Source organism: Motacilla alba, chromosome 5 (assembly GCF_015832195.1).
Source record: "Motacilla alba alba isolate MOTALB_02 chromosome 5, Motacilla_alba_V1.0_pri, whole genome shotgun sequence".
Lineage (NCBI taxonomy): Eukaryota > Metazoa > Chordata > Aves > Passeriformes > Motacillidae > Motacilla > Motacilla alba.
The window spans coordinates 21,762,578-21,785,548 of NC_052020.1; the positions used below are offsets into that span (position 1 = coordinate 21,762,578).

Genomic DNA, 22,971 nt, shown 5'->3' on the forward strand with positions numbered 1-22,971 from the left:
GCAGCTGAGTTTATTGATGGAGTGCAAGCAGCAGACAGGGCCCTCACAGAACGCAGATTTCCCTGCAGCAGGACAAGAGCTGTGCCCTATGAACTGGTGGGGCCCAGACAAACTCTTCCCTTTGTGTGGGGACTAGTGAAACCCAGAGGGCTCAGTCTGCCCCACAGCCCACCGAGCAGCTTCTGGCTGCAGCAGGCACCTCTGGGAAACCCTGCAGACCCACAGAGGAGAAGAGGGTGGGTGAGGCTTGGATGCGTCTGCTCCAGTGGAGCTGGGAGGGGAGGGAGTGTGATGGCCTGTGGGAATATGGGGAACACTGCCGGCCCCAGGTGTCTTCTCCTAGGGCTTCAAGAGACCTTGTGCTTTGTGCCCCGAGCATGACTGTGCTGTGTAAAAGAGGTGGTGCCACAGCACGGGGAGCTGAGGGTCCCTGGTTCTGTGGCCTCTTGTTGCCAAGACAGCTTCTCCCTGTGTCACCTGTGATTACTGGCTGCCTCATTAAGGACTGCTTGAGAAGGGCTGGGAGACCTCCAGGAGCCCTGTGAGGCTTAAGCTCTGCTGAAGCAGCACTGCAGAGCAGTAGGCCAAGGAGACCATCCTGCTCTCCAGCCCGTGGCCAGGGTGCCTCTGAGCTGGCCGCCGCGGGTGCCAAGCGGTGCCGAAGCGCTCCCGGCGGCAGCGGGGCCTGGCTAGGCTGGAGCCGGCTGGCAGGGCCAGGGCGCTCCTGCGCCCGCCCGCTGGCTCTCGCCCAGCGCTTTGTACGGGAGAGGCAGCAGCCCGTGAGCTGCCACCTGTTGTTAATCTACCCCCGGCTAATCCATTCTGGACTGCGTCAGCAGTTCAAAAGGGCACTGTTAGTATTTTTTGCCAGCTTCAATTAACGTGAGATTTTGGAGGCCCCTCTGATCACATTTCATCTGTCATGAGTCAGGAACAAACCAGCCAGATTGCAGTTGAGAGGAGAGAAGAGAAGGAGTTTATTGCAAACCAAAACAACAACAGTGTTTGTGCCCCCTTGGCCAGGGTGGCTGGGAAGCAGGGACCTTCTCACTCCTTTCAAAACCTGGAAAAATAAAAATTGGTGACTGGAAATTCCAGCCCTTCACCTCCAAAAAAAAAAAAAAAAGCTGCAAGTGCAATAACTTACTTCAAAAAAAGTTAAAAAGAATCAAGCTGCAAGACTGTTTGTTCTTTTTTAATATTCCTATGTAATGAACTGGTAATACATGGTTGCATAGGCAATAACATTGCATGGCACAAACCTCATGTGGCAACATTTAAAATGATTTTTTTATTCTTTTTTTTCCTGAACATTTTAAAAACTTTTTTTATTTTTTATATGTTCTACCCCAGGCCGTTAAGCTAAAGAGAGAAAAAAAAAAGGTAGCATTTATACAAGGTTACAATATTTTACAACAAAAAACCAATAATATTGATTGAGGTTTGTTTACTTTCTTTCTCCCAGTCTCTCTTTCAAGCACTGCACACCTAAACTGATATATTATTATACATTGAAAACTGTCCTTCAAAATCAGTAGTATAAAAGTCCTAGCTCTACCTACCTACCTAGCTATGTGGGGAAAGTGGAGAACCATGTTATCAGCAAAGAGTTAAGGGGGTGTAAGGCTGCTCCCTCGCCTCCTCCCAGCTCCCTTTGGGAAGATGCAAAGGGCTGAATGACTTTCCATCCGATTCCACCCCCTTCCCATTTGGGTTTAATTTCTCCCTCGGTCTGTTTGCTTTTTGCTGTGTCAGTCAAAGCAGCAAAATAAACACGGGGCTCTGCCTCTGCTTGATTATTTTTCAATCCTTTTCCAAGAAACTACCTTTTTGCCTTTGTTTGGAGAGTGTTTTACAGTGTGCTGCCCGGTCTGAGTGGACTCTGGGAATCAGGGGAACGCACCTCCCCACCCCAAAACACCTCCAGTGCAGGAGGAAGCCAGCAGGCAGCCCTGTTGGGCAGCACACAGGGTACTCCTGGCCCGGGCTGGTGATGCATCCCCTTGGCTGATGGGGCAGGTGAAGCCATGTGTGCTGCAGCTCTGAGACCTCATGTGTGACACATTGTCACTGTGTGTATTGGCCTTTCCCTAACACCCTGCCCATGCCATGGCTCAGGCCAGGCGTGGTCCAACAAGGACGTGTCACCTGGCAGGGGCGAGCATTCCGGCAGGGATGGATGCTCGTTCACACCCTGCCATGGGCTTTAAAGGAGATGGAGGGTGATTCTTTTTTTATTTTGCTGTCTTGGTCTTCCTCTCTGTAGGCTGTACCCAGGTAGGTGCTGGGGCAGTGGGACCTGAACTGGGTAGCATATTCTGGAGGATGCAACTGGAGCCTGGCTGGAGAGCCTGATGGGAGTGCAGGTAGGTGGCACTGCTGGCAGACGATGATGTGCCAGGGTGCTGACCCGGCTCCTCTCCAGGAGCTTGTTGAGGCACAGCAGCCCTAAAAGTCTGGACCCCGCAGGGCCCAGCAAGCCCAAGCCTAGCTCCCCACTGGTTTCAATTGCTACCGAAGCACTAACTACTGCTTGTAGGCAAGAAGTGCCTCCAAGTGCTTGGCAGCGAGTGGTACCCAACCACTTTTAAGCCAGTGCCAGGAACCCATGCTCATCTTGCTATTTGCATCCTCCTGGTCTCAAAGCTCTGGGACATCTCTGGGGTTCCCAGCCATGGGCAACGCAAGGCAGCCACCTTGTAGGATACCTGCTGCATAGCCAGGGCCAGGACTGCTTGGGAGAAGTGTGTTCCTTCTCCCTCCATGAGGCTGGAGGGAGCATCTGGGTGAGCTTAGTTAGCTGGGCTGCACCCACAGAGGATGCCACCATGGGCATAGCAGGTGTTCGGATGGCTGACGCTTGTGAGACATTTTGGTGGTGGATGGGGATAAAGGTTGCAGCTTTGAAGGTAAGTCCAAGCCAGGGAATTGTGATTCAATGTATAGACAGGAGTAAAATACTAAATAAGAAATAAATAGAGAAGAAAGTCATAAATAGAATTGAATAGTATTAAAATAACAACAATAATAATAATTAAAAAAGGTATCATTGTGGTAATGTCAGATTGCAAGAACAGCACTGACCCTGTGACCTTTAAGAAATGCAGTAGCTGTAGGCTGGCTAGGTTAAGATACACACACACACATATATATATATATATATAAGTATATATATATATATATATATATATATATACATATACATATACACAGTTTTTTCATGTTAATTTAACAGCTAGTTTAAAAAACCCTTTAAAATTAATTTTAAAAATGTGTTTTAAGTACAGATGTATGTAGCGCAATAACTATCAACAACTGCTTTTGAAGGTTTGGGAGGGACACCCTTTCCAGCGTTACCCAGAAGTGTGGGTGCAAGGAACTGTGCCAGAATGGCAACAGCACCCAGAGAGGTGAGGCAGAGTCTGATGAGGAGTGGGGCTGCCTGCAGCTGGAGGTGGGAAAGGAGCCCTGCACAAGGGGGTCCAGGGAACAGCATTCCCCTTGCCTTGTGGTGTTTTCAGGCAGGCTGAGGGCTGAGCACGCGCAGTGGTGTTTAAATTAGACTGAGTCCAACATGTGCTTTCCACATGAATTTTAAGGTGAGAGAAAGTGGGGGCCAAGCTTCTCTAAATGCCAAGTCTGCTGCCAGGAGACTCTCCTCTCTCTCTCTAACAAGACAGGGATACAACACTTAATCCTCTGGGCTGTTAAACAGCTCAGATGAAATACTGGCCCAGCAGTGGAAGTCTGTGAGGAAAAGCTACCTTTTAACTTCAGTAGGGAATGCAGCTAAGCTCTTAAATAGATACAGCCCTCCACTGGAGCTGCCTTCAGAGCTTACAGGCTAAGTGAGACCTGTCCCCATATGCCTGCCTGCCCCACTGCCCTCTCCTTAGTTCCGCTTGTTGCTAATTTGCTTTGTCAGCAGTGGTACTGGACTGTTCAGGCAGCAGCCCTCCAATGATTGCCTGCTGACATTGGGAAGCATCAAGATCCCCAGTGCACCTGGCAAAAGCTCGACACTGTGCTCAGCTGCCTGCACAAATCTGGACAAATTGCCTCCTGCCACCAGTCCCTGGGTAGCTGGGAAGCTCAGTGGCTTCTGGGGTACCCCGTGGGGATGTACACACCTCCAACTGGTGAGTGTGATCCTGCCCGATTTGGTGATCAGCATCGCTTTCAGCATCTAAGCCACCATGCCTGAGGTCTCAGATGAATGTTTAGACTGGGATATAAATCCTGGCTGCTTGTGATGGGAGAGGCCCTGGTTATGCAAATGATGTGGTGAAATGCATGCTGGCCACCTGTGCATAGCAGGGAATGCATCTCTTAGCATTTCTGAGGAGAGAAAAGAAACAGTACTACTGGTGTTTTCTTATTCCAGTAAATATATGACTTTTGACCTAGCAATAGTTTATCATTAAGGTAGTGTATTGACAGTCTAGGCACTATGGAAATACTTGTATGGCTCATTAAACTGAAACTGGACATTTGGTTGTAGCTTATTTGGAACTTTTTTCAATACCATTAGATATCCCTGGACCTTAAACCACAAGATCCCCCAACAGTGAGCATGAGGAAAGAGGGCAGTGTGACAAACCAGTTTTTCTAGGAGTAATATCCTATAATTCCCTTGCAAATCTTGGAGATGGCCACTCCAGCTCAAGCCCAGCTTGCAGAGCCACTGTGTGGCTGGTAGTGCTCAGCTCACTTTCAGCTTCTCCTTGGCGGTGTTTCAGTGGGGTAAAAGGATGTTCCAAAATTATTCCATGCACTATGATCACTGAAAAAGTTGTAAAACATTTAGCCTTGTGAAGGAGATGTTACTTAACAGCTCTGTGCAGGTAAGAGCAGTGGGACGGAAAAGCAGAGAGGTATGTTGGTTCACACAAACTAGAGAAGCTCTGGTCTCATCTACTTCCTCTGCAAATGAAGAGGATCTGAGGTGGCTGGAGATGGGGCAGTATCACCTTGTTCTCCCCTTCCCAGCCTGTTCAATTTGCTGTCCCTGGTGTAGAGGTGTCTGCAGCCATTGTGTGCCCCAGGGCCCTGGGGTGGAGGGCTGAGGGAGGGCCTGTCATTGCACATGTCTGACCCCAGGATGAGGTGTATGAGGAATTTGGTGGCCTTGTGCCACTGTGGGGGTGTGCTAGTGCTTGAACTCTTTCTTAGAGCAGTCTTTCTGGGGACTTGCAGATTTACATGGCAGTTGTGCTTCCCTGACAGAGCTGGTGTCTCTAAACTGAAGTTAATAATTCCTGACCCAGTGAAAGACAGAGGAAATCTTTTCCTGTACCACCACGCTTGTGAGGCTCAACACAGACCATGACTAGGGAAAGCAAAGCCCAGGCACTCCCTGGGACATCAAGCCATGCTGGAAAGCTTTTGTTTGCTGGGGTGTATCTCCATCTGGGTCGCCAGAGGGCTGGCAAAGACTCTCGGCATGATAACACCGTGCCATGGTGGGTAGAGGGGCATCCCCATCACAGGCTCACAGACCTCTACAGCTCTGCTTCATCTCAGACTACGAGATGGAGTGGGAGCAGGGTAGAAGGAAGTGGGCTAATGTTGCCTTTTTTCTAGCTTCGCTTATCTTCCCAGCCCTGTTCCCCACTCAGCTGTGGGAAGTCGTAGCTCCCGCTAAAATGATGTTGGCAGTGTGAGAGAGTCTCTTTGCTGGTGCTAGAGTCCCCATCCAGTCCCTTGCCCAGGGCAGAATATGTGTGTGTGAGCGTGTGGGTGGGTGAGTGATGGGATGGGAGAAGCTGCTGAAAGGCCAGTGGGCTCTTGCTCTTTGGAAAGGCATGTCTGGTGTCAGAAAAAAACAATGGGAAGAAAAAATGCCCAGGTTGTCGGGGAGGTGGCAGTGAGAAGGGATGCATCGCATCCTAGATCTTGATGGAAGAGGTGCTGCTCCACAGCCTCCCTCTCCCTGCCTGATCCCAGGAAGCTGGGAGCTGCCATGTTCATGCTGGAAACACTCCACTTACATTAACATATGTACTTTATATGCCTAGGGTAGCTAAAAGTGCTGCATTCAGATCCCCGAGGAGGCAACTGCTGTCAGGAGTCCAAGCGGATGGATTTACGGGGCTGTCCCCACGTGCTCTCTCCGTGTCTGGCGGGCACTGGGCTGCAGCCCTGTCATGTCGCCCAGGAGATCGCGGCGCTGTGCTCCTTTGCTTTCATCCTCAGGGCAGCGATGCTGGAGGTCTTGCGGTCCGGCTCGCTGTTCAGCTCGTAGCCATTGAGGCTGGGGCTCATCCCGGCCGTGCTGAAGAGGCCGCCCATGTGAGTCTGTCCCACGTGGCTGCCGGGCCCGGAGACTCCAAGGAACTCGGAGACGCCGCCGGCCGCGTGGGGGTGAGCATGGGGGGACATGCAGGAGGGCACCGTCTCGCAGGGGACCACGCAGGCAGGCACAGGGGAGGCTGCTCCATTGTTGCCAATCCAAGAGGGGTTCTGGATCTGGGGGTGGGAAAAGAAGCATCAGGGCTGCCCCATGCAGGATATTTTGGGCAGCTGGCCTGAGGGAATGGACTGTGTCCAGCCCCGACCTGGCAGGGCAGCCCAGTGGAGTGGCAGCCAGTGAGACGGGCATGCAGTCCTGTCTGCTGGGCCCTGCCAGCAGCAGCACCCTCAGCCCTCCTGCAGCCAGCAAATCCACTCCAAAACCTGTATGCCAGCCTGGACAGGGGCAGGGAGTGCAGCAGGCTTACTCACGGGGAGCAGGATAGTGCTCCTTCTCTGCCACAGCATCTGTTTATTTATTCCTCTCCCAGACACTCCTTTTACTTTTTTTGGGCCATGAGCACTTTTCTCAGCACAGGAAACTTTGTGTCATCCATGGTGTTTCTGTGGTCCTACTCATTATGGAGGGATCAGGCAGAAAGCGGTGATGTGAGGCTGCTCATCCCCCATCCTTCTCCAGCTCGGGGCAGCTTTGCCTAGGCAAGGGCTATTTTGTACCACACAGACATGCCTGTCGGAGCTGAGCCCCCAGCACAGGCAGCTTCATTGCCCCTTTCCCCCAGCAGGGCCCATCCAGGCAGCATCACCCATCCTGCTGAAGAGCAGAGCCCTGCAGGGCCCTCAAGAGACTGTCTGGGATCCTGCAGTGTCACTGGACATATAAAATGATATTGCAGAAAAAGAGAGTAGGGCTCAGTATTTGGCAGTGGGAATAGGTGTGCTGCAGCAGTGGACACATGGGCATGCACAATGAAAGCAGGGAGGAGGTGAGCAGCTGGCTGGAGCAAGAGAGCAAAAGGCCCTTCATCCCACTGCCCCTTTCCACTGCTTGCCCTTGGGCCCTCTCTGATCTCTTACCTCCTGCAAATCGCTTTTCAAATTTTTGATCTCTTGTGCTGGGAGAGGAGGGCAGTATGGAGGGAGAGAGCAGTGTAAGTTACAAAGGCAAGAGAAGGACATGCTAAAAAGGCTGCTGAGAGTGTTCTGTGCTTGAAAAGCTGCTTTGGCATCTCAGCTGTTTCAAAAGGGTTTCTTGTTCAGTTTACGGGAGACGCCAAGCGGGAGAGAGGTCAAACACTCCCGGCTTGGCTGCAGGGTAGCATTGGTACAGCACTGGCTGGGGAGGCAGCTGACAGACAGGGTGCCAGGGAGGGAGGGCTTCCAGCAGATCTGTGAGGACAATCAGGTTGAGAACATCATGCCTGCAGAATTGCGCCCTTGAGCAAATTCTGGGTGGTGGGAAGAGGAGTGGAGGAAGGCTGGAGCGCTTTCTGGGGCAGAGCCTAGCCCTGGAGCTAGCAAACCCCAGTCTGCCTGGCATCATCTGAAGTGTTGTGAAACTGGGGCTGGCCCAGTGTTTAAGAGGCTATTGTGCTGACAGGTTTTCGAAGACAGGAAGCTACGGAGGGGAGGCAACCCTGTGACTTGTTCCCAGGGTCCGGGCAGGAATGGTTTCTATAGGACTCAGTAGCAGCCTCAGGTACCCCAACAAGGCTGCTTCCTCCCTTCTTCCTTCGGAGCATAAATCTGCAACTGTCTTGGGAAGCATCCCCAGATGTCACCAAGTGTGCTGCGCGTACCACAGCCCATCACTGCTGGGGGACTGCTGTGGGAATTTGCCAGGGGAAAAATGCTTTTATCCAACCACCATGTCCAAGGGGCATCGAAACCAGACGTGGTAACAGGAAGCCTCCCTAGGACCTGCTGTTCTTTAGGCATGAACTAGCCTTTTGGATCTCTTTCAACCCAGTGGAAAGTTAGTGGGCAGCACACGTGATAGGATGTGCTGAGCAGGGTGACCTGTGCCCAAGGGTGCTACTCTGTATCACACAGTTCTGGGCCTGGTACGTGCTTTGAGGATGGCTGCTCTGGGCCAGGGCATGAGGGAGCCAAGCAAGACACCTGACTAAAAAACTACTCGCCCTTCAGTGCCTGGCAGTATAGCCCAGTGTCCCGGCAGCCTTGCCTAAGGACAGGCGGATGTGCCTGAGAAGTGAAGCGTGGCTTGGGGAGGGCAGGGACCAGAGGCAGCGTGTCCAGCAAGCACAGTGCCCAGGCAGGGGAATGCACTCACCTGGGCGTAGTTCTCAGCACGGGTGAGCAGAGGCAGCTCGTAGGCAGTGGAGAAGTGGGTCCGGACCTGCTGCATCTGACCGAACCGCTCCCGCTTGCGCCATTTGGCTCGCCGGTTCTGAAACCACACCTGGGGAGAGGCGACAGCGGGGCTGTGAACAAGGGGAGCCCGGCAGTGGCTGGTGGCCCGACAGCCCTGAAGAGCCCACCAGAGGGCAGGGCCACACCAGGCGGGTGAATTTGAGTGGCACGGAGATGGGCACTGCTCCAGACACATGCTCTGCAGGGGAGGGACAGTCCTTCCCTGCTTCTCCTGAGGGTCTGGGGCCAGCCTGCGCTCCTAGAAAGGGAACACACCATGCAAAATAGGATGTCCATCTTCTGGTGCACAGCCTCTCTAGGGACATTCCCAGCTCTTGCCTCCCACAGCCTGATTTGCTCTGGAATAGCCTGTCTTCCTCTCACCCCTAAATCTGTGTTACCCAGGCTCTGCCTGCAGCTCTCCTGCTGTCAGCCAGTCTCAGAGGAGAAGTGTGAATACATCTGTGTGTGCTGCTGCCAGGCTGAAAACAGCAGTGATGGGGCTTTCCCCAAGACTAATCCTGGCTATGATGATGCCATTGACTGCAGTTTGCATTTCTCACCAACTCTCTCATTTTTCTTAACCGCAACAAGAAATACAAACACCCCTTCCCTCCTTAGCTGCAGGAAAGGACAGGTGTCCTTCTATAGCATCCTTTGGTTTACACTGAGTTTTCTTTACAGGGTTTGCTACTCTTTACTTCACAGTGCTGCTCAGAACCCTTCAAGGCAAAGACCAAAACTCTGTTTCTGCTCTTATTTTTACTGGCTTGACATCAGGGTGGATTGTTGCACTGTTGTCAGCACCATTGCTCCTGATTTGCATCAGCCTAAGAGAGATCAGAGCCTGGCCCAAAGTCTTCAAAGTCTCTTGAAGCTCGTGAGTCAGGGAAACACATCAATCAAGAGCTGCTTTGAAGGCACTGAGAGATGAGGGCGATCACCAGGGGCTGGGTTGTGCAGGTCACGCCAGTGCATGAAAGGAGCACTCCTAGAGCCTCTCAGCTCTGCTTCAAGTTTTACACGGTGACTCGCTGCAGGGGGCCAGAGGGGGTATTGCTGACAAGCAGCTTGGCCCTTCCCACGCCTGGCTGTGGGGCAACTTCGCTGCTTGCCAGGCACCTGGGGAAAGCAGACGCCAGGTAAGAAGCTCATGTCTTCACAGGACAGCAGGACAAGCCAGGTGCTTGGCACAGGGTAGGATGGCAGGACAATTTTTGCAGGGGCAGGAGTATTGTGGCACCTGCAGCCTGAATCAGTGCAGCCAGAAGCTGCTACTGGGAGGGATAAGGGGTTTGGGTTTCTGGTCTGAGCTGACCTTCCTGCTTGTGCTGAAAGAGTTGTTTCAGGCTCTCCTGCTTCAGTTTCTGCCTTCCACCACATAGACAGCCTCGTGCTGATCTCTTGCAGCCAGGCCTGTGGTATGAGTAGGCAGCTGAGGGTCTGGCCATGCACTGTGGTCTGCTTTGGGCAGGGAGCCGATAATACAGCTGCCAGACACGTGCTCCTCATGTGGGCTGTGGATAGCAAAGGGTTTAGTGCCCGGCCCCATGGCCATGGCAATGCCACTGGCGTGGGCCATTCACAGGCTGGCCAAAGCAGCAACCTTGCTATCAACCCCTACCCAAAATCAAAACCCTGTGAGTGTTTTCAGTAGGTGCAAAAAGCACCGGCAGAAGCATCCTAACACTATCCCAGCTGCGCACACGCTGCACATGCAGAGCGTCCTTCTGGAGCAGGTTTGATGCCTCAGGCATCTGTCTGTTTTTCTTCTACCTCTTCTTGGCACAGCCACTCCAGCCCAGCTGCAGGCCAGTCCCAGGGCTGGCCTGGATCACGCCGCTTTGATCTGCAGATTCAAAGTTAGCGGTGGTGACCTGGTTCCTCCTCAGGCGGAGGAGGCCCCGCTGTGCACAGAGGGGTGCAGAACAGGTAGGGAGCAGAGTGCTGGCTGTGCATGAGGCTGGGATGAACAGATGCCAGGCATACTCGGCCTTTCCCTGTGTGGGGAAGGCACCGGCTGCCTGGCCCACCTGAGCATCCCACCTGGGAGCAGGGCGGCTGAGCTCAGGCCTCCACAGCACTGTGTGGCTCTGCAGTGTGACCATCAAAGCCATTAGTCTGTGCCCTCTTCTTCCCAAGACAGCACAAACAGCTGCCTTGACAGAGCAGACTGAAGTCTCGGCCTCAGCGTTAACGCATTTATGCATTGGATTGAACAGAGCAAAGTGATTTAAATGGGCAGTTCCCAAACTGCCACGTGGCTGGTGGGCTGGGAGGATGTGACAAGTCATCGCACTAGGCTGAAGAAGAGTGTCTTCAGTCCAAGTGTTGTCACAGGCACCAGAGACACACTGAGAGCTGACAGTGAGCTCTGAAGCACTTGTGGCAAGGTTTGGACCGCTTTTTAAAGCTTTACTTTCTCCTCTGGTCCAAATCCTTATAGGTTTCTTGGTATCATGCAGTTGGGTTTCTCCAGGCCTCCAGTGCTCCAGAGAAAACAAGACAGGCATGGCAATTTATAATGTGAAAATGTCAGCAAAAAACCTCAACTAATCCTCAGTATTTCCAGAGTCTTAGAAGACACCTGCTTTTAAAAAGCAAATCTAAACCCAAACAGAAGTTCATTTTCCTTTCATTGCCTGTCACTCCTTGTCAAGAGCGGCTGTTGTGGGATGGGAATGTGGCAGCCGAGGTTGCAGTGGCTAGTGCAGCATGTTCTCTGCTGTGCAGGAGCCAGCAGTCACTGTGGACTGAATCTCAGTGTTAGCAATTACAGTAGGAGTGTATGGAAATGTCACATATCTGAGTCCTGCAGACAATGCTTTGATAAGCCCTGATGTACCTAATCAGCCCTGTAAAAATCTACGGAACAGAGAATGTTTCATGTCTCCATAAACATTCAGCTATATGTGGTACCTAAATCCATATGCATACACAACTGATGTTCTGTTGGGGGTGGAGAGGCCAGAAGTGGCCTGAGACAAAGCAAGGAGGTTCCTGCTCACTCTGTTGATGCCTCTACCTTTGCACCCTGTGGGCACTGCCAGTCTGCCCCTGCTACCAAGCTCTGTGTGCCCTGCACTGAGCACAGGTGGATGGGCTCAGCTGTGTCTTAACCCAGGCCACTGACCATGTCTGGATAGTTGGGGGCTGAATCACTGATTTGTCCTTTCTCCAAGTTAAAGAAAAAGGTATTTTCCCCTCTCTCCTACCCCCACCATGGCAGTGGCGGGTGAGGCTGACCTCTGCACATGTGGTGGTGGGATGGTGGCAGCTGTGGGGTTGTGCTCATGCCCTGTGCTCAACACCCCTCACTGCATCACTGCTCTGATGCAGGTAAGAGCTGCCCACTATGCTCAAGTCTCTCGTGCTCTCACTCTCTTCTGGCAGCCCATTCCTGTCCTCTCACCCTGCTACCCTCCTCTCTCTGCTGAGCCTCCATCTGTCTGTGTTCAGGACCCCATCCCACCGTGAAAGGCCAGGCTGTCTCCCCTCTCGCCGGAGATGGACACCAGTCCTTTGCTTTTCAGACTGCAAGAACAGAGCCAGAATTCATCCTCGAGTGCTGAAACTGGACACCATTTTATCAGTGGCCTGGAATGGGAAATTGGAGCCTGGGATGAGAGAATTGAATAACTCGAGCTTGTTTTCATTTCATGTTTAATTTCCTGCAGGCTTAGCTCAGTCTTTCCGCTCCTTCCACCAGCCTCCCAGGGTTTTATGGGGGAAAAGGGATCAAGATATATTACTTCTTGCTTTGCTTTGCTTTTTTTCTTTTCTTTTTTTTCCAAGGCGGTGATTTTGCTACAGCGGAGTTTGACATTTCCCTCTCACTTTCAAGCCCCCGCTGCATCACAGGGTCACCGCCAAAAACATTTCATTAATGCTCCCAGCAATCATAAAGCTGGCTTGGAGGGGGGCTGGCTGAGGGGCTATATTCCCTGGCTGTGAAGCCTCCTTCCAGTCCCATCCCCTTCTCCTCTCCCAGAGAGCAGTCCAGGAGGCAGATACTGATAACCCAAGAGAGATAAGCAGCCAGGGCCAGGCTGGTATGGGCTTGGGATGTGCCTATGTGTGTTTCTGTGCAAAGGGAAGGAATAATGTGTGAATACACGTGTCTACCTTGTTTTTCTAGTGCCACTGCCTCAGACATCTGCTGCAGACCTGGATGAGCTGCAAGAGCCTCAAGCAGTTGCTGGTACCAAGCAGAAGCTCTTTCTGGGGCTCTGCAGCCCCAGACATGGAAGAGGAGAATGGAATGGGATATACATGGTACGTAGAACCTACATGAACACAGCACCCCCTGTGCATCCTTCCAGGTTTGTGGCTGAGCCATAGCAACCTCCTCCTGGCTGTGCCTCTGCAAAGAGCTTATGCACGGCTCCCACTTTGGAAAACAGGGATGTGCAGTATCTTAATAGTACATGGAAACAAGGGGCAAGGTTGTGGGGAGTAGCAGGAAAATGTTGCATTGCATCACAGGGGGATTAGCTTTGACATTGTCAGACACCAGTACAGATGGCTGGAAACTGAGGCAGGCAAGGAAATGGAGCAGGAGAAGGGTCAGGCCATGGAGTCCCACTGCTTCACAGACGGTATGGTCCACCTCATGTATGCTGCTGGCATGGGCTTTTCTCCGGACAACAAAATCTCCGGCAGCTACTTCACTAATGAAGCATGAGCTTCGGAAAAGGATGGAAAAATCAGAGCTGCAGAGCCTGTCTGGGCTCTGCAGAGCCTGTCTGGGCTCTGCATCTGCTCCTGCCTGCAGTGCAGCTGGTTATGCTCCCCAGGAAGCCAAGCCTGGCCAGAGGGGATGACCTCCAGGCAAAAGCTGTGAGAGGGAGCTTCACACCTTAAACCTGTGCCTCGCCTTTCTGCCATCCTGCTTTGCTTAGTTCTGCTTTGCAGGCAGCTGAAGCTGACCTCCAAAAATCATTCCAGGGCAAGATTATCCCTTATCTTCCTTGGGAGAGGGGCTACTGTGCTTCCCTCAAAGCCCTTGAGACTGCAGCAGGTGTGTGCCCAAACACCCTACAGCAGCCAGAGCCTTTCCCTGTGCAATGGAGGGTGTCTGAGTACCTAGCAGCTCTTTGGCTTGCAGGGGAAAAGTAGTGAGGGGTTTGTGTCTAATTTGTGATTTCCACCCTCTAGCCCTTGGTTCTTGGTCCTTGCAGTAGGCATTTGCTTCACCGTCAGCCTCCTGAGCTGCAGCCCCATGCCCGTGCCCACTCTTGGGCTGTGAGCTAATGGCCCTTGATGCCACACTGCTGGTATTGGAAGACCCCACAGAGCAGAACTGCCCAGAGGGCGGGAGACCAAAAACAAGGCTAAACAAGCTATAGCACAACCCAGAGGTGGAGACAGGCACTAGGTTGATTCACCAAGGCTTTGTCTCCAAAAGCCGCCCTCACGGGAAGAGCAGCCCTGTGCCACCAGTGGAAGAACCCTGTGCCACCTCAGACTGCACCTTGGCGGCTCCCAGGGGCTGCCACTGCTGTGCCAAGGCCAAGCAGCTCCCTAATCAGCAGCCTCAGCCCTGGGAACACATCTGAGATACCAGCACCTGGGCTGCCTCTGGGCCTGCCCAGCCACCACCTACTGCTCTGGATACAAGCCTGCTGGTCCTTGCTCTCCAGTGATAGGAGTGTGCTCTGCTACTGACAGCACGGCAGGGCTGCATCACGAGGTGGTGGCCTGGTGCCAGCCCATGGCCCAGGTCACTGGGTCCTTCCCGGCAGAGCCAGGGAATGACTGAAATGCAAGTGCTTACTCCTTTCACCATGGGGTAAGTGCACGAGCAGCCAGGCCACTCAGACAAGCTCTTCAACAGCTCTGTCACACGAGCCCTGTCATCGCCATCCCAAGTGAGAGGTGGCACTGGCAGGGAGGCTGTTCTTGGCTGCCTGTGGCAACAGGCTACTGGCACGCTTATCTCAGAGCGAGCTGAACCTCTCTTTGCCAAATATGCTCCTGGCTACTTAGGGAGTTCTGCCCTCAGCTGAAGTGTAATCTAGTAGTAAAGTGGGGGAAAACCCTGAAATGAAGGGTCATATGTAAAGAATGTGTAGATTGCATCTGCCTCACCTGCCCTGGCTCTGATGGACAGCCCTTAACACTGCCTGGGACAACACAGTAGCTGCAAACCCTGGCTCAGAAGCAAGCAGGAGGAGCTCGCCACCCTCCAGCACCTCATTCTCATTCCTGAGCTGGAGGAATGTCATGCACTGTGCAGCCAGTAACCCGATGCTATGCCCGGCCTCCCAGGAGACCCCATTAGCACTTGTGGTGTGTTCTTGGGAAATCAAGAGCTGCATGCAGTGGCACAAGTAAAGAGCTGATGTTTGTAGCACTGCCCTGCTCTGCCCATCCTGCGGTGCTCAGCATGCTGCACTCGGGACCAGTGGAAATCACACTGCTGCCTACTGAAACGCAGCCATGCCCAGCCTGAAGAGAAACAGTGGGGAAGAAGAGCACACCAACCCTGCAAACCAATTTAGGCAAGGATACAAGAAAAGTTCTGCTTCTGGTTGAATTCAGAAGTGAATGTACAAACTAAAATGAACTTAAACATGGATGTGGGCCTTATTTGCAACAATTGCTTGTAAAGATTGAAGCAGAGGCTGCCTGGGAGCTGGGAATATTCCTGGTATAAAAGATAGAATCAGGTGTCTCCATGGGCCAATTATTCTTGATGCTAGTGCAGGTTCTGGGGGTGGTGAGTTGACAAATGCCTGCAGACAGAATTGACAGGATTAGCTGTGCTGGAGAAGGAGCTGGCCACCAAGGCGTGAGCTGCGGATGTCTGCTCCATGCAGTGGTGCTCCTTTTTGCACATGCTTCTGAGCCCTGACATGCCTCCTGTTTAACCTTGACTCACAGGAAAGAGCAGTAGTCAGAGAATCATTCCCTCCTGTGATGTGCATTTTGGGTCTGCTGGCCCCCCAGGTTAGTTCAGGGGAGCTAATTCATGAGAGCTGACACCTGTGTGGGTGGGGGTGGTTGAGACTGTCAACAGAGTGTGACTGTTTGACTCTCCTGCTTCTCCTTAGGTGGTGAGTGCACCTTTTGCCTCCAGATCTCCACCTTTCATGCAGTCTCAGCACCTGCCAAGCAGCAACAAGAGCTGCCTCTCTTGCATCACCACGTTCTCTGGCAGTGAACTCCCAGTCACATTGCAGCCCCATCTACCAGAAAGAGCCGATGCTGTGGAAAATCTGCTCCCACTCAGACTAATGAACCTGTGTCCCCTGAAACCTCCTGAATAGAGCAGGTTTGGTGCAAGCTTTGTTCAGCGTGCTGGTGAGGCTTACCCACCTGCTGTCCCATAAACTCAAGGGCAAGTGGTGTTTCTGTAAACACTGGATTGCAGGACACCAGACCAAATAAAGGAGGTGACACCAGTGTCAGATGTGGATGTACCTCCTTGTTCTTCCCCTGTGCCACAGGTTCTGATTAGGGCTCAGCTGCGTGCAGCTTATGGTGGGGCTGCAAGGGAACCTCAGAGGTTTTTTGCAGCTCATCCACCCCTTACCCAGTCCCAGGATTTCCCCCCATACCTGCACACGAGCTTCGGTGAGGTCTGTCCTCATGGCTAGCTGCTCCCTGGCATAGACATCAGGATAGTGGGTCTTCTGGAAGACCTTCTCCAGCTCCTCCAGCTGGTAACTCGTGAAGGTGGTGCGGTTCCTCCGCTTTTTGCCCTTGTTGCTCTCCGAGTCAGCCTTGTCCATGGGGCTGGGGAGGTCTGTGCTGGCCCTGTCCTGGGGCACTTTCACCCCGGCCTCCTTCACGCTGAGGTAGCTGCTGTCCATTGCTGAAGGGTCGGAGCTTGGCTGCAGGTCAGGCTCTCCCAAACCGCTTTCCTTACCTGTTTCAGTGGGAGGTAGGGGAGGGAAGAGGAGGGCAGGTTTGACCAGGGGTAGGGGGGCAGGGAGAGAGAGAAAAGGAAACACATGTAAATATTTTGACCTATTTTGCCCAGTACAGATGGGCAAGAGGAGGTTGGGGCAAGATCTCTCAGCTCCTGCTCCCTCCCAGAGACCCAGGTTGGAGGATGAGCCCTGCACACTCAGGTACACACACCCCAGCAAGACCTTCCTTCAACATCTCAAAACCCACATCAGAGTTGAACATCATGGAGCACTACATTCCTTGGTCCTGGCCACAGGAAAGGTCTCTGAGAGGTACCCATCTGCTCCTTGCACCATGCAGGTCCCCTGCCACCAGCCCATCTGTGCTGCCCTGCTAAAAAACACTGTAGAAACCAGGGGTACAGAGCAGCCACATGAGGTGCTTGGTGGGATCTGTTTTCTGCTCCTGCATCCTCAGGCAGCACTGGTGTGTCAGCAGAGGTGCTCCTGACACCCCCAGCCACCCCCACAGCCTTCTGCCAGGACTTGCACTGCTTTTGGCAAAGAGTTTGTGAAAGGGGAAAAGAACAGTTTGAGACACTTGCAGAAACAGCACCCTGTGTGTGCAGGGCAGAGGGAAATGAGAGGAGTGTGACAGCAGTCTGGAGCACTGCTCCTGCCTGGTTAATTGCCTTCAACAATTAATAATTAATGAGACATGACATATGAGAGCAGTATGGCAGGCAGGAGGAAGAGGTTTCAACCCCTGAACCAGTGAACTGGTTCCTTTCTAAAAACAACCTTTGAGCTTTGTAAATGGGGTATATGCATCCACAGGCACAGGCACGGTGTGTGTCCTCTCCTGCACACCTCCTGCCTCCAGTGACAGTGGTGTCCCCTTCATTAGCAAGAGTGATGCTACACCAGCAGGACCCTGGTGGAGACCCTTGGCTCTCCCTTATCTGATGCCACTGCTCTGCATGGTGGGCTGAACCCAGCACAGAAAAAGAGGGGTCTGTGTGAGCAACTGGCCACCTGCCACATAGCGCAGAGCCAAGCGTCACACCTGGCCACAGTTCTGGTTGGGATCTTTGGGCAAAAAACATGGTAGCCCTACTGCAAGCTTTAACCTTGAGCTGCTATGCTCACTTCCTAAATGTGTGGGAAGTGGTACTGTGGTATTTTCTATCCATGCTCTCCTTACCAAGCTAAGAGCACATCAAGTGTCTCATATTTTTTTGAAATTTCCCTTTAGTCTATTTTTAAAACTTACCAGGCCAGGATCAGTCTTTCTGGGAAACAGTTCCACTATTTAGTGATGTCCCCACTGGGAGCTTTTCCCAGGCAATGTGATAGGGTCATTAATGCCAGTTTAGGCATCTTAGCCTGTGTCTTTGGCAATACTCATCTCGTGTTACAAAATCCTTTTGCTAATTCACTGTATATTTACAGTTTAGCCCTTCTGTGAACAGCTCTGTCACATTTTCACAGCCAAAAAGCCATGAAATTGTTGTGGGAAGGTGCACAGTGTACAAGTCCTTGCCCATCTCTCACTCTGGCAGCTGAAAGGCTGCACTGAGGTGATTGGGATGAAACCAGGAGGGCGAAATGTAGCTGTCACCCTCAGGCATGAGAGCAAGGGTGGCCCAAGTTTAAGCCTGGGGATGAGCTATGAAAGGGATTTGGGAAGAAAATTGCCCAGGTGGTACAGACGGCTTGTAGGCAGACCTTGGATGAAGGCAATGGAGTTGCCTGCCACTTTCACCCCACTGTCCTTTCAGATTTATTGCTTTCTCCAATATTGTTCCTTCAGACTTTTGAGGAGCTCCCTATAAAGTTTACCAAAGCCTGATGTCGATCTCAGCTCTCTTTGCTTTGATCCTTGGGAACATTTTGCAAAGATTTATGCTCCCTGGGTTCCAGGACCAGTGTCTAGGCCAGTGGCTGACACACTGCCTCCTCTTTGAACCTGCCTTCTCCAACTGGCTGACCTCTCCCACTGCTCCTGGGGGATGCAGGTGGACAGACCTGTCCAAAATGGGCTGGGACAGTGCCCTGCCCCACAGCCTTGGTAAATCATAAGCTATGGACATGATATTTGTAATTTTTACAACTGAAAATAAAACAGTTCCAGAAAGTCTGCAGCAATGGACTACCACCTATGAGACTCAGTAGAGACAGTGTAATAAATAAAGTATTCCAAGGGTTGGGGATTTTATTCCCTTTTTCTCTTTTGTTATTTATGATGTCAGGAAGCTCAGTACCTTTTCCCCCACAGCTTTGCTCTGGCTGCCTCCCTAATTCCTAAGCCCCCTGCTGCTCCTGCAGCAGCAAACACAAGACTTGAAGCTTTTCCTTGGGAAATCCTCTGTTGGTTTTTATCTGCTTCAGGAGCTCAGTTAGCTGGGGAAGGGTCTGCACAAACACACACACACACACACACACACACACACAGAGAGAGAGAGAGAGAGAGAGAAAAGCTCTGTGTCTGTTCTAATTTCGTTGACAGCATAGCTCAAACTGCAGCTGAGAGCTGGGCCCAGGATTTTCAGCAGTGATAAGTTATCTCCATCACAAACCATCAGCTCCGAGGAGCAAGGACTGTCCCTGCTGCACACACAGTGGGTGTTCCCATGCCTGCTCTGCCAGTCCAGAGCCCTCCTTGCAGCTCAGCCATGCTGCTCTAGTGCTGCTGCACTGCAGCAAACATGGGCTTCTTCACCTCTAGCCCCTCAGAGTCCCGGTAAGGATGAACTGTTTCCATGGGCGGGGCAGAAACTCTGGGATGGAGGGCCTGATGGCAGTGCTGGGAGGGTATGGTGTGCATCCACTCTCAGCTGCGCATCCCAAGAAGGAACTCTCATTCCCCAGAAACAGGCTCCCTGACCTCAAAACAGCCACGCTAACTGCTGAAGTGAAACAAATTGCATACATCTGCATATGGATATGCCCAGACTTCCTGTAACTGGAGATGGCCTCAAAGTTTCAGTGCAAAGTTTGGGGTGTCTGTTTCTAATCAAACCTAGAGAGACCTTGAGTTACATATTGTGAAGATCTCTATGACAAGGAGTTAATGTGCACCCTTACAAGCCCGACAGCAGAGCTTGGTGCCTCCTTCTCTGCTTGCCTATCCATCCTTGCCCTCCTAGCAGTAGAGGGAGGATATTTTCTGACTTGCCACAATTATACCCTGCTCTCCCAGTGCCTTGGCTGCCTGCTAGACCATCAGCACTCCCAAGACCTTCCCTGAGGCACCCTGTGTCATCTGCCATGGGACAGTCCAGTATAACTGGCCATGTGGGCCCCAAGCATCTTGCAGCTTCTTTTGGGCAGGAGGGACGCCTGCATTCCCACTTCTGCAGGGGATATGCAGAATAATGTCTTTCAAATCTCACCACATTTGTCCTGGGAACCCTACGGAGGAGAAAGGGGGTGCAGGAGACACAAGACCATGTTCCATATTCACCTGTGGCCGTGAGGTAAGGCCCTGAGACAGCAAGGCATTGCACTGCTCTGCTGACACACTCCTGGAGGGAACAGCCAACTTTATCATGCTGTCAGAATGTTTGGATTCACAGATTGTATCTATTTTGTTCTTCAGGTGTGCTATTTTGAGAGGATGCTGAAGTAAAATCTTCGCTATGTACAAGCTTATCCATGGAGTTTAATTAAGAGCAAAGTCAGTTTGGTGCATGCACAGGGATGGGACTTGGACATTTCCAACTCACGGCTTTGGATCCAAGTCGGAATTATAGGTCTGCTTTGCACAGCACATGCGTGACAAGCCACAGCTCCTGCCCGATAGTCTCCTTCACACACATCCTGTGATGGCAGCTCCACAGCCCATAAGGCTTCAGGAAAGCAACAAGGCCAGCACAGCCTAGGGACACAGCCAGCACAACCCAGAGACACAGCCAGCACAGGGCAGTTTGCCCTGGGCTGCAGGTAAAAAAGCCTGCTGGCTCTTGGCACTGCTAACGAACTGCTCTGGCAACATCTTGTCCAAGCAATTACAGTCTCAGCAAAGAGCTGATGCTATCCCAGTCCTGGGAGGCTTCAAGAATAGCCTGGAATGCCTACTGGCATGTGGCAGCTCACAGACATTGTCTGCCTGTGGACAACCCGTGTCCAAAGAGCACAGCACAGGTGGCATGGGGCTGCACCAGTCTGGCCCTCTGCTCCCTCACTAAATGACATTGAGGCCTTCTGCCTTCCTGTCCAAGTGTGAGCACAGAGGTGTTCCCCCCTGCCCACCCCCAAATTCCATGGCCTTCAGTGCTGGCCACTTCAGGGTGCCTCTCCTTGCCTGCACAGGCATGGTCTGACTCATCATAGCAATGGACCTTTAAAAAAAAAAAAAAAAGCTCTTAATTTCATTCTCTTAACTCTTGCTTAAATACCAGTGCTAAAATTTTGCCTAGAGAGGGTATAGGCAGTTTATTTTACACTTCTTACCAAGGCAGATTTGCACCACAGCCCAGCCAGCACACCTCAAGGACTTGGCCAACTATAGGAACCTTGTCCAACTCCTGTGATCTTGCCTTACCACATACTGAAATGATTGTACTTGTTGCTAAGCTGTCTGTTGCAGTCTTCTGCCTCCTATCTGTCACTGAAGTCTAGAAATCAGCACAAGACTTATATTTTAAAAAAAATCCACATTTTGGGTTATATAGGAAAAATCAAAGCGAGTGAATTTTAGACATATAAAGACCTAAATATTTAGGTTTATTTCTGTTCAGGGAGTCAGTGTTCTTGCAGTCTGCACATGTAGAAAAGATTTTAACACTTTTTTAGTTGCATCACTGGTTTTATTTGCAATGATCAGATGCTTAATCATGTTTCACTCTTGTGCCCAACTGAAGTGTAAAACTGGGCAGCATTCATCTCCTAAATGCAGGAGGTATAATTCTAGCTAGGACACAAGCCATTGGTTTCATTCTGGAAGCTGCAGTTACCATTTGCTGCTAAGCAGAAGCTGGTGGGAGCATCTCCATTTCAGCTCTGGATAAGGATGAGTATACAGCCTGTCCATCCCTCCCTGACTGGGCCTCCTTTGGTTGATTCTGCAGAACCTGAAGGAAGGCTGAATAAAGTCTGTGCTGTTCCTCTGCTCATGGTACAGCATTCCCTGACTTCCCATTGTGCTCAAGAGACCACTGCATGAATGTTCTCATCTGCATGGACACCGTCCATCTCTGCTGAGCTTGTCAAAGCTGCTGGCACTGCTGCTCTCCTGGCTGCAGCCTCCTGAGGCTCTACAGCGAAGGGGGGACACATTCAGTGGTTACTCACGGTAGAACTCACGGGCTGAAAATAGCTGTGAAATAGCTGGTCACCTTGGGGAGCTAATTACAGGCAGAGTGAAATCCTACGGAAAAGTCTACTTGTAGAAGAATGAAAGGGGAAGGAGTGTTTCTCTCTACTGTGCTCCTCCTCACCACACCTGGGACTGTCCTCTTTGAGAAGAGACTTATTTTTCTGATCAGAGCATACAGCAGGAACAATACTAAGGCCTGGAGAAGAAAGGTGTAAAAACCTCCTTCTGTTCCTGAAAAGCAGTCTGAAGACAATGTCAAGGGTCCCACACAGTAAGTCCACAGGTGGATTTTTGGTGGCCCTGAAGCCAGTGTATAACTTGAGTCTCTGGCTCTATCTCCACTGCGTGCCTGGGAGATGTTTCTGTGGGAGTCAAATTCACCTCAGTCCTGGCTGCACTTAAGCCCTCTTGTTCCAGGCTGGCTGGTTCTCCTGGACTAAATCACTGTATGAGTTTGAGGACAGACAGCTTGATAAACATTAGCTCTTGTGCTGCTGAGAAGTTTACATCACAGCAAGCCTTGGGAGTATGCACTATTTACTTGGGAAAATTGCTGTTCCTCTCACTTTTATTCTGAGCTAGTTTTTTTCCCATAATGCAAACATCTGTTTTTGAGGGCATGTGTTGCTTTATTGCCTGATTAGCTGGATTCACACACCCTGTGGCTACTTGGGGAGAGCTCAGCATTGTCTGTACAAATGCATCATGTGCTGCTTGCTCCTCTTTCATGTTTTTTAAAGGACGCTAACAAAACTGGCTTTTACATAAACAAATCAATTCTGAAAACTCCGCATAGAAGCTGTGGCTAGAGAAAAAGGCACAGCTCATTCCCCAAGTCCTTTTTCATGTGGTACATCCATCTGAAAAGCAGGAAAGTGCTGACTAGCAAATTTTGAAGGCACAAAAATGCTTCTAGCAACCTGCTGCAATTGCAGTTGACTTTCTGGCTCCCAGAACATGATATAAGGAGAGAGCAAGAAAATGTACTGCCATTGCTTCCATGGTGAGAAAATGAAACTGCTCCATTGCATACCATGGCTTCCTCACTATGAATGTGAAGAGAAATTATTGCTTATGCCAAAATTCTGGAGTTGGGTATCTCAGTTCTCTCTGATGAGCCCATTATTTCCCAGTGACGTAGTTTTTTCCTCCCTGACACCTGAAGCTCTT

General features: G+C 51.4%; 1 protein-coding gene across 2 annotated transcripts in view; it reads right to left on the reverse strand.

Moving 5' to 3' along the window:
• Positions 1–947: 947 nt before the first annotated feature.
• Positions 948–22,971, reverse strand: part of ALX4 (ALX homeobox 4) — a 45,143-nt gene continuing 23,119 nt past the window's right edge. For both annotated transcript variants that reach the window (XM_038137162.1, XM_038137163.1), the window contains exons 3-5: positions 16,188–16,498; positions 8,546–8,674; positions 948–6,468 (exon numbers count right to left, since the gene is read on the reverse strand). In XM_038137162.1, coding sequence (XP_037993090.1) covers positions 6,145–6,468; positions 8,546–8,674; positions 16,188–16,498 — 764 coding nt within the window. In that variant the 3' untranslated portion in view covers positions 948–6,144. The remainder of the gene's footprint in view (positions 6,469–8,545; positions 8,675–16,187; positions 16,499–22,971) is intronic.